The sequence below is a fragment of the Trachurus japonicus genome, chromosome 22 (genome assembly GCF_045865225.1).
Source record: "Trachurus japonicus isolate A0001 chromosome 22, Traja_1.0".
Taxonomy (NCBI): domain Eukaryota; kingdom Metazoa; phylum Chordata; class Actinopteri; order Carangiformes; family Carangidae; genus Trachurus; species Trachurus japonicus.
The window spans coordinates 1,842,177-1,853,331 of record NC_140928.1 but is presented as its reverse complement, the minus strand read 5'-3'; the positions used below and the strand labels follow the sequence as shown (position 1 = coordinate 1,853,331).

Genomic DNA, 11,155 nt, shown 5'->3' with positions numbered 1-11,155 from the left:
TGAAGAGCACCAGAGGTAGAGACAAAGACAACTGATACCCATGCAGCAGTCCATGCATGTTTTTTGATTGAACTTGTAGGCTATTGCACGACTTGATCATTTTTGGAACATCGCTTCATTCGCGCTACAGCTTCTTTCTAGAATTTTTTTTTTTACAAGAAATTTTACCACTTTTTTGTTTTTAAAAGCCCCGGTACTGAGCTTTTAACTGGATACGCAAATTGTCTGCTGATGTGTCTCTGTTACCTACAACAGCAAATGAGCCCATCAGTGAGAAGATACGCTATCTCTAAGTAGTCTAATATATACCTCTGGAAGGCATGGTCGGGTCGGACCACTGACCAAACCATATGAATAGATACTGTAGTGTATTATACACCTTAACTTTCTTACTTGAATATCTTAAACTACTGTATGTTCTTCTTTGTATGTACTGTAGCTATGTGTGCCTTGTTTGGAACTGAAGGAGTGTGTGGACAGATGCTCTACTTCCATATTGGGTTCCATATTTGCTTATTAGAAGTCATCTGACCTAATAGTCCAGTAATTTTAAGCCAAAAAAGGGGTCAACGTTAAACAAATTGCAACAGAAGCAAACTCAACTGATTTTGTATCCTCAACATGTCCTGAGTGAGGGAAAAAAAGCCCCGAAGAATCCCATTAGGGGAAAGTTTAGAAAAAGACCCAAACATATCCCATTTATACGCATATAAAACATTTTTTTCACACGAATAGGGTAACATTTTTAACCTTTAGATATCTCCATGAAAATTACTGAGTTGATTACTTACATTAAGACAAACAAAAAATGTATTACAAGTTTTTTGAAATTCTTTGTTAACATGAGCAAATTTGCATAAATCTGAATAAATTTGCATAAATTGCACCGTTTTGACGGCACATGTATACGTGAAGTTGCTGTGGTGGTACCAGCATGAAAATTGGAATGAGTTGACTCCATCGGTCAACCGACAAGTTGACCACTTTAAATTTCAAGATGACTGCAATTTTTCAAGATAGCCACGTCCTTAGTAGAGCAGAACATGCTCCGTTTTTATTAATGCTCATGGGCCTAAATTGGTTCCATTCCTTAAGTTTTTTAACTGTAATATGTTAACAAGATTGAACAAGACATTTTCACCTGCTCTACCCAATGTTTAGATCAGGTGTTGTATGTATGCAAATTAGCCAGACGTAATTGGATTATGAACTGTTGGCTCATGTCATACTCTACTAAGGATGTGGCTGTCTTGAAAAATCAACCAAAACCCGGCCATAGCAGCGTATTTCAGTTTGTGCGAATCAGGGGATTTTACAGTCATCTTGAAATTTAAAGTGGTCAACTTGTCGGTTGACCGATGGAGTCAACTCACTCCAATTTTCATGCCGGTACCACCACAGCAACTTCACATGTGGCGTCAAAACGGTGCAATGTATGCAAATGTATGCATATTTATGCAAATTTGCTCATGTTAACAAAGAATTTCAAAAAATTTGTAATACATTTTTTGTTTGTCTTAACGTAAGTAATCAACTCAGTAATTTTCATGGAGATATCTAAAGGTTAAAAATTTTACCCTATTCATGTGAAAAAAATGTTTTATGCGTATAAATGGGATATGTTCGGGTCTTTTTTGAAACTTTCCCCTAATGGGATTCTTCGGGGCTTGTTTCCCCTCACTCAGGACATGCTGAGGATACAAAATCAGTTGAGTTTGCTTCTGTTGCAATTTGTTTAACCTTTTCTCATAAAATGACTGGACTATAAGGGGATATGCATGGTTCAATATGACTGAATGATCCTGTTGTCTTCTCTAATGGGTAAGAGACATGAGAAACAGAGCATTGGGTTCGTTCTAACCTAAAAGTTAAAAGGTCAAGGGCCATCTGGACGGGAGGTTCCTCTCTGTCTGGAGATGGGGGAGTCAGAAAAGGTATATAAATCAGAGCTCGGGGCCAGTCGAGAGAACTTCTCATATTGACACTCGAGATGTTCCAGGATTCGGCATTTTTTGTACACCGTTTTTCTTGTTAATTAATAAACTTGTTTTTTTTAATACAGGCGAAGACGTGTCAGCAGTGATCCCTTCTTTTCATCAACACATCAACGGACCACAATACATTACCTTATCCATATGCACGCTGCAAATAACTGCTAAGAGAAAAAAGTTTTCAAAGCAAGTCCCGTCTTCTTTCTGATGTTTCCAAAACACTACCGCTTTCGTCCACAGGGGCCGCCAAAATCAACACTAAATGAAAGGCTTTAAAGAAATTTGACCACTTTTTGACCTTTTTTTTGTTTTTTCAAAGATTTTGCCACTTTTTTTAATAAGAAATTTTACCACTTTTTTTTTTTTATTTAGAATTTTTTTAAAGACTTGTTTTGAGAATTTTCATCACTTTTCCTAGAAATGTTTTGGAGAAATTGTACCACTTTTTCCAGAAATTTCACTACAATATTTCCAAAAATGTACGCAGTTGGCCCTAATTTGACCATACACATCAATCTCAGAACAAATATTTGTGTATTTCTGGTGTTTAGGGGTTCTTGATGTAAAAAAAAAAAAAAGTTTGAGAACCACTGCATGAGTCTGTCTGCCTCTCTGAAGCTCACACAGACGGAGCATAAACAACGGGGAAAAGACAACAAGACTGGAGAAGTAGCATGCACCCAAGTTTATTGCTACAAGCACTTTTAGCTTTCTCAGACAGTAAAACAGTCCAACCGATGTGTTAACTCAAGAAATACCCCCGTTGTCGGTTTCTCTGTAGGAATTTACAACCTAGAGCAATTAGTAAAGTTGTTCGTGGGTCATCCGAGTGTCCTTCCCCTGCCCCCAGGTTTATTGTAGGCAGTATTAAATTTCTCCACTAATGGAGTTAACAGGTTTGCAACACGGTTTTACTACAACTACTTAAAAGACTAAGTTACTACTCATAGTACTCACAACAAGGAAAATACTAATCACAGCTATTTTCCACCACATGAGTTTTAGAGGGCTCATAGCTATATCTATAGATTCTTGTTGGATGGTCCCATTTTTTTGTATTTTGTAAACTGGATAACTCTTCTATTTTGTGGGGAAAAGAAATGGAAATAGGTGTGTGGCTTGGGATGACTGACTCTACTTCCTGTCTTTTGTCTTTTCAGCTTCACTCACAGACTAAATGGCTTCCAGATTAGAGGAGCATCTCTGCTGTCCGGTCTGTACGGAGATCTTCAGAAATCCTGTTGTTCTGTCCTGCAGCCACAGCTTCTGTAATGACTGTGTGAAGAGATGGTGGAGAGAGAAACAAGATCAACTGTGTCCACTTTGTAAGAGCAGTTCAAGAATAAATCCTCCCTGTAACCTGGCGTTGAAGAACCTGTGTGAGGCCTTCTTACTAGAGAGAGAACAGAGATCTTTAGAGGCTCTCTGCAGTCTGCACTCTGAGAAACTCAAACTCTTCTGTCTGGACCATCAGCAGCCAGTGTGTCTCATCTGCAGAGATTCAGAAACACACACCAACCACAGAATCAGACCCATCGATGAAGCTGCTCCACAACTCAAGAAGGAACTTGAGGAAACTCTGGAGCCCTTAAAGAAGAAGTTAAAGGGTTTTGAAGGAGTGCAAGTGAAGTTTGGTCAAACAGCAGAACACATTAAGGTCCAGGCCCGACACACAGAGAGGCAGATTAAGGAGCAGTTTAACAAGCTTCACCAGTTTCTAGAAGAGGAAGAGGAGGCCAGGATGGCTGCACTGAGGGAGGAGGAGGAGCAGAAGAGTCAGATGATGAAGGAGAAGATGGAGGCTCTGAGCAGAGAGATAGCAGCTCTTTCACACACAGTCAGAGCCACAGAGGACGAGCTGAGAGCTGAAGACGTCTCATTCCTGCTCAACTACAAGGCTGCAGTGGAAAGAGTCCAGCAGCGCCCCCTGCTGGAGGATCCACAGCTGGACTCAGGAGCTCTGATAGACCAGGCCAAACACCTGGGCAACCTGACCTTCAACATCTGGAACAAGATGAAGGACATGGTCTCCTACAGTCCTGTGGTTCTGGACCCAAACACTGCTTATCCAGGAGTCATCCTGTCTGAAGATCTGACCAGTGTGAGACATGGAGAAGATGAACAGCAGCTTCCTGACAATCCAGAGAGGTTTGATACATCCGGCTCTGTCCGGGGCTCTGAGGGTTTTAACTCAGGGACTCACAGCTGGGATGTCGAGGTTGGAGACAATACAGACTTGGAACAGGGTGTGTCACCAGAGTCTGTGCAGAGGAAGGGAGATGATGAGATAGGGTCTCCATCATGGACGATATTTGAAGAGGTTGTATTCTATACCAGACATTTATCTCCCGAAGCAGAAGAAGCTCCAGAGGATTAGAGTGAATCTGGACTTCAACAGAGGAAAACTGTCGTTCTCTGATCCTGATACTAACACACACATACACACCTTCACACACACTTTCACTGAGAAGATGTTTCCATACATTAACACAGGTAATAAAGTCCCAGTGAAGCTGTTACCAGTGAAGGTCTCAGTGTCACACTGTCAGCCCTCCCCCCTCTTCCTCTCCCCCTCTCCTCCTCTTCCTCCTCCTCCTCTTTCTCTCCCCCTCTCCTCCTCTTCCTCCTCCTCTTTCAGAGTCGGGCAGACCGAGGAGGAGACGATGGAGTAGGAGGAGGGACTCTCCCCTCAGAGCGACCTCCTCCTACCGGGGCTTCAGGAGCTCCATGGAGCAGGCCACCAACCACCACAGGCGCCGCCGTCACATCACCCATCGATGTGATTATTACTATAGATGATGGCTGATAAAAAGTGATTAAGTTTGAGGTCTGACAAAGAATCAGAGCTCTGAACAACTGTTGGAATGTCGAGTTTTACAGTGAAACTGAAGGAAGCTGTGATTCGTCATGAAGTTATGTTGAACTCTTTATAATCATATTAATACATTTATGTTGAATAACTTAATTTAATGCTTCATATAACTCTTCTATAATCATCTTAATACATTTATGTTGAATAACTTCATTTAATGCTTCATGTAGGCTAACTCTTATATAATCATATTAATACATTTACTTCGAGTGACTTCATGTAATTTTTCATATAATTCTAGTTTTACAAACGTCTACTGCTCAGGCATACTTTCACCTAGAGACTCCATTTAAACTTTAAACAGTAGACACAAGTCTTGTGTATTGGCGTATTACTCCACGTTTTGATAGGTCATATAGTTTTTGATCAATCCCTGATCAATGACCATGATCATTTTTGGAGAAATTATGAGATTATAATCGGTGTGTATTGCACGGAATGTTCGTGTCAGAGTGGGTGACATCATCGGTCAGAGTGGGAGAAAGCCCAGAAAAACTCCAGATATTTTCTCTTTCCACACTCGGCCCGGCCACAATTTACACTCTACACACATAATTTTTTCAGAAAATTGTAGACAAACTTGTTCTGTCTCTCACCATGTGCTCAAAATATCAGAGAGACTTACAGAATTTAAATTATCAGCCTCTGAGTGCGGCCACGTCTGTCTCTGCTCCTCATTGACTCCAATACAAAGATTTTCTGAGAGAAGCAGAACGGACCGATGTTTTAAAATTGCCAGCGTCTCCAAAATATTTACTGTAGAAACACCAAATCGTACCAGATTTTTCAGGAAGTCCTTACAGTGATGATGATCTGTGTTTTGTTCTGATAGGAGTTACCGTTTTGTCACAGTAAGCCTAAATGTGAGACCAGTGCAGAGGCAGAAAATCACTCTTTTTCTCGACGTTTCTGTCTGCCTCAGCCTCGGGGGCCCCTATCGTCATTGGCAACCACCTCAAGTTGCCGTGGTAACGTCTGAGCCTCAGGCCAGAGCTCGTTAACTTCATAAACAATCCACCTGGAGCTCGTTAACATGTTTGTAAACACACACACGATCAATCAGGCTGATACAGGATGCAGCTCATATGTGTCAAGTCAGTCACACACACACAGAGGAAATTTTCTAGTTTTTCTTATAATTCTTCTATAATCATATTAATACATCTATGTTGAATGACTTCATGTAATTCTTTTGTGAAAATGCTGTAATGTTTAAATTGTCTCTGTTTGATTTAATGTGAACCCCAGGAAGAATAGTCTCCATTTCAATGAAGACTAATTGGGATCCAAAAGAAACAATAAACTGTGGCATTACAACATGTTACAAACTGTGTCTCCTTGATTTTATAACTTTGCCTTAAAAAGCTGTTTTTAGTGTTGCCATGTTTTTATTGTACATAGACGTGTTCATCTTTTATTGGCTGTTTCTGTTTGTGCTTGTTTCTCTCACTTTTATTTTATTTTTTATTTCACTTTTTTTTAAAAATGAGCAAAAATGTTTAATGTAGACAACTTTTTTTGTTTAGTTTTTTTACTAGCCTATGTGTTAATGTTTATCTGTAAAGGATCCTCGATGATGCTATAAACGTGAGTGATCTAATGTCCTCAAAGGGACGAGGAGTTTATGAGCCTCCGCGCACCGTACATTTCTTTGACCAGCGCAAGACGGACTCATGTTTTCATTCATCAAGAATTAAAGTCAGAGGTTCGAAGACGATCACATACCGCTGTAGTCCCGACCATAAACGGCGATTCGGCGGCGTTATTCTCATGACTCGCCACGAAACCGAAAGTAAAGAAACGCTGGTCGGCTCGCCCAGCATTTCCGCCACCACTAATAATAACAAAATAACCATAGAGACAAAACCATAGATTTATCTAAAATGGACCATTAACAAGTGGTAACGTAGATTCATCCACATATGAGACTTTTTTAAATAACCGAAACTCCTCGTTGTCCCTTTAAAATTATTGAAAATACGCACTTGCTCATTCACCAACAATGCAGAGATGTCAGTTCTTGGGCGCTTTTGCAATCAATCAATCAATCAATCAATCAATCAATCAATCAATCAATCAATCAATCAATCAATATATCAATCAATCAATCAATCAATCAATATTTTTATTTGTCCCCAAGGGGGGCGATTAATTTTGCAGTACCCATATTCCGCCATCAGGAGGCGCTTCCATTGGACCAATGCGTGTCGTTACTCTCTTTAAGCTCCGCCCCCTTACCCGGGAAATAAAACATCCCAGCTGCTTCCCCTTCATTCACAGCAGACTGACGAGGAGACGAGGAGTTCCAGCTTCAGACCAAACTAACAACTTCCTGTGTGTGAGTCCGGCTACAACACTGCTGCTTCAACCTGCCGACACTCCACACTGAAGGTGAGTTTGATTAAAGTCTGGGGTTTGGTTTTCCATAGTAGAAGACTAGATGACTTTACTGGACGCTCCTGCGACGCGGCGTCTCCACACGGCCGCCATCTTGGTTCAGTCCGCTCCCTCCCTCAGAGCCTCAACCCTCTGGACTGGAGCATGGTCTACTAAAAATAACCAGGACTCACTCAGTTTTTGACCGATTTTCAAACGGTTTGCTTTGTTGTGAACGTTAGAAATGCAGTTATGAAATTATGCTACTTAAAAAAATGTTTTATTATTTTAATCATGCACTAAAGTAACATTATGCAAAGAGTTGAAGTGTTATGGTGACTGGATCACCATGCTGCAGCCAGAGTCAAAGCAAGTTGCCTGACCCAATATTAGTCCCTGGAGGCAAAATAACGTTTTCCAACAGACTAATTGTAACAGAAGGTTTTTCACCATACATCATTTCTATGAGGGGTCCAGAACAACATACTAAAAGTCCTAAGAAATCCTAGTTGGGGAAATATGTTTTTATTCTCATCAATGCCAGTACAATACACCCCAATAGGGCTATTTTTTTCCTTTACTCCTATCACAATGAAACTTTACACAATGAAAGTATCTACTTAATGTAACATTTTTTGTATTATAAGTTTCTTTGAAAATAAATTTGAATATGCAAAGGAGCCACACACTTATCAAATATGCCCAAAATACACCCAAACAGGCTTTTTTCCCGCCTTTACTCCTACCACAATGAAACTTCACACAATGAAAGTAAACATGAAAAGTAAAAAATTTTGTATTACAAGTTTCTTGAAAATTAATTTTAAATATGCAAATGAGCGCAACGCTAATTGACTTATGGTCAAAAAGCTATAAAGCCGCAGCAAAAACAGGGGGCAAATAACTAACACATTCATGTCCATTCAGTAAGTTAACCTATGCATACACAATATTGAGCTCGTTTGCATATTCAAATTAATTTAGCAAGAAACTTGTAATACAAAAAATGTTACATTTCATGGATACTTTCATTGTGTAAACATTATGGTGGGAGTAAAGGAAAAGAAATATCCCCATTGGAGTGTATTGTTGTCTGGTCTTATTGGCACCATAGACTTTATACAGTAAATCAATCTTGGATTGATGAGAATTAAACATATTTCCCCAACTAGGATTTCTTAGGACTTTTAGTATGTTGTTCTGGACACCTCATAGAAATGATGTATGGTGAAAAACATTATGTTACAATTAGGCCTAGTTCTATTTTTGGCTCCAAAATGAGCTAGATTGCCTGGACTATATGGTCGCTTGTGAATTACGTCTGTATGTAGTCTGATCCACCCCCTCGATTAACTCATTGATCACCCAGGGTTTCCCAGTCTAGATATGAGGATGATGATGATGACACCATCACCCTTGTTCACATGGAACAGGCAGAGTTTGCAGCATCTGACCAATCACAAACATGGACAGGAGTATTTCACTAATGAGTAGTAGTAGTAGTTACCCACCGTAGTGGAGGAAGGGGAGCCATGACTGACTCTATTTTCTGTCTTCTGTCTTTTCAGCTTCTCTCACAGACTAAATGGATTCCAGATTAGAGAAGGATCTCTGCTGTGCGGTCTGTACGGAGGTCTTCAGAGATCCTGTCCTTCTGTCCTGTGGCCACAGCTTCTGTAAAGACTGTGTGAAGAGATGGTGGAAGGAGAAACAAGATCGACTGTGTCCGGTTTGTAAGACAAGGTCTTCAAGACAACAACCACCTTGTAACCTGGTGTTGAAGAACCTGTGTGAGAGCTTCTTACTAGAGAGAGAGCAGAGATCTTCAGAGCCTATCTGCAGTCTGCACTCTGAGAAACTCACACTCTACTGTCAGGACCATCGGCAGCTAGTGTGTCTCATCTGCAGAGATTCAGAAAAACACAAAAAACACAGATTCGGACCCATCGATGAAGCTGCTTCACACCTCAAGAGGATCCGTGAGGGAACTTTTGAGTTCATAAGGAGGAAGTTAAAGGATTTTCAAGTGGAGTTTGATCAAACAGCAGAATACCTTCATGTCCAGGTCCGAGACACAGAGAGGCAGATTAAGGAGCAGTTTAAGAAGCTTCACCAGTTTCTAGAAGAGGAAGAGGAGGCCAGGATGGCTGCACTGAAGGAGGAAGAGGAGCAGAAGAGTCAGAGGATGAAGGAGAAGGTGGAGGCTCTGAGCAGAGAGATAGCAGCTCTTTCACACACAGTCAGAGCCACAGAGGACGAGCTGAGAGCTGAAGACGTCTCATTCCTGCTCAACTACAAGGCTGACGAGGAAAAAATCCAGCAGCTCCACCGGCAGATCAGCCTGCTGCGCAAGAATCTACAGCTGGAGCCAGGAGCTCTGATAGACCAGGCCAAACACCTGGGCAACCTGACCTTCAACATCTGGAATAAGATGAAGGACATGGTCTCCTACAGTCCTGTGGTTCTGGACCCAAACACTGCTCCTCCAGGATTCATCCTGTCTGAAGATCTGACCAGTGTTAGACGAGGAGACACACAGCAGCTTCCTAACAATCCAGAGAGGATTGATTATTCCTGCTCTGTCCGGGGCTCTGAGGGTTTTAACTCAGGGACTCACAGCTGGGATGTCGAGGTTGGAGACAATACAGGGTGGGAACTGGGTGTGATAGCAGAGTCTGTGCAGAGGAAGGGAGACGACATACTGACTGAATCATGGAGAATATCATTCTATGAAGGTAAATACTATGCACATTCACCATCAGCTCTCTTCATTGATCTCCCAGAGCAGGAGAAACACCAGAGGATCCGAGTGAATCTGGACTTCAACGGAGGAAAACTGTCGTTCTCTGATCGTGATACTAACACACACATACACACCTTCACACACACTTTCACTGAGACGGTGTTTCCATGTATTGGCAATTCTAATGACCTGCCAGTGAAGCTGTTTCCAGCGAAGGTGTCGGTGACAGTGGAGCAGAGCAGTTAGGAGATAAAGAGGACGATCGTTTTTACAATGTTGATTTCTTAAAGGGACAAGTCAGAGAATTGAACCTGTTCAACTGCACCTGTCCTCCTGCTGCCTCATTATTACCAACACTCTTTATTTCTCTTTGACTTCACATTGGGTTTTATTTCCCCTTTCTTCTTCTTAACTGTTTATTGTCGACCTTTTCATCTGTAAAATGATTTCACTGAATTTCTCAACTTCATATTTGCTTTGTTTTTCATAGATATTGAGTTGATTGTTGTCTCTATGTAAACTGATTGAGATCCAATAAAACGATCAGGAACAACATATTTAATCAGCTGAGTATCGATTATATTCAACAAACTTTATATTCTGATCTGCCTCAGGTGATAAAGTCTCAAACACATGAACAGATATGACCGTGTGGGTAAAAAGTAATTTTAGTTGAGCTCTGTCTAATACAGCCATGGAAATCAATCATTTTTTGGTGAAATTGGCGCCTGAAGGGAACCTTGAATTTGATAAAAACATTCACTCTACAAGAGCAACATGAGAAATAAGGTGTGCACTGCTCTACGTTCGGGCACTGGCTGTTTTTCAAGCCTGCATATCCTTAGGCATGCTAAATTATTACTTATAGAATGTACTACAGCTTGTCTTCAGTTTTATCAACAATAAAAATCAACTTTTACTGGCAAAAAAACCTTTTGGCCCTCGGTTTAGCACACTTGACATACTTGGGCCCTAGCCTAAATTTGGGGAACTCTGCTTTAAGAGCTTGCTTTTTTCATTCTGCAGCAGTGCATTTCATGAGAGAAGTTGTCAGTCTCATTATATAGCATAATGTGACCATGTATCACTTTATTACATTCATACTGTCTTGTAATAATGCTTGGTTTTCTTCTCAAAATGCACCAGATTGATGCTTTTAAATATGAAATAGGC

General features: G+C 40.8%; 1 protein-coding gene across 1 annotated transcript; it reads left to right on the top strand.

Moving 5' to 3' along the window:
* Positions 1–7,160: 7,160 nt before the first annotated feature.
* On the top strand, positions 7,161–10,304 carry LOC146963199 (zinc-binding protein A33-like). The gene is made up of 2 exons (XM_085767681.1): positions 7,161–7,254; positions 8,808–10,304. The coding sequence occupies exon 2, from the start codon at positions 8,825–8,827 to the stop codon at positions 10,226–10,228; it is 1,404 nt and encodes a 467-aa protein (XP_085623807.1). The 5' UTR covers positions 7,161–7,254; positions 8,808–8,824; the 3' UTR covers positions 10,229–10,304.
* The last annotated feature ends 851 nt before the right edge of the window (positions 10,305–11,155 follow it).

Bases quoted from the DNA above. Each gene is read 5' to 3' on its own strand.
- LOC146963199 (XM_085767681.1), top strand. From the start codon at position 8,825: ATGGATTCCAGATTAGAGAAGGATCTCTGCTGTGCGGTCTGTACGGAG.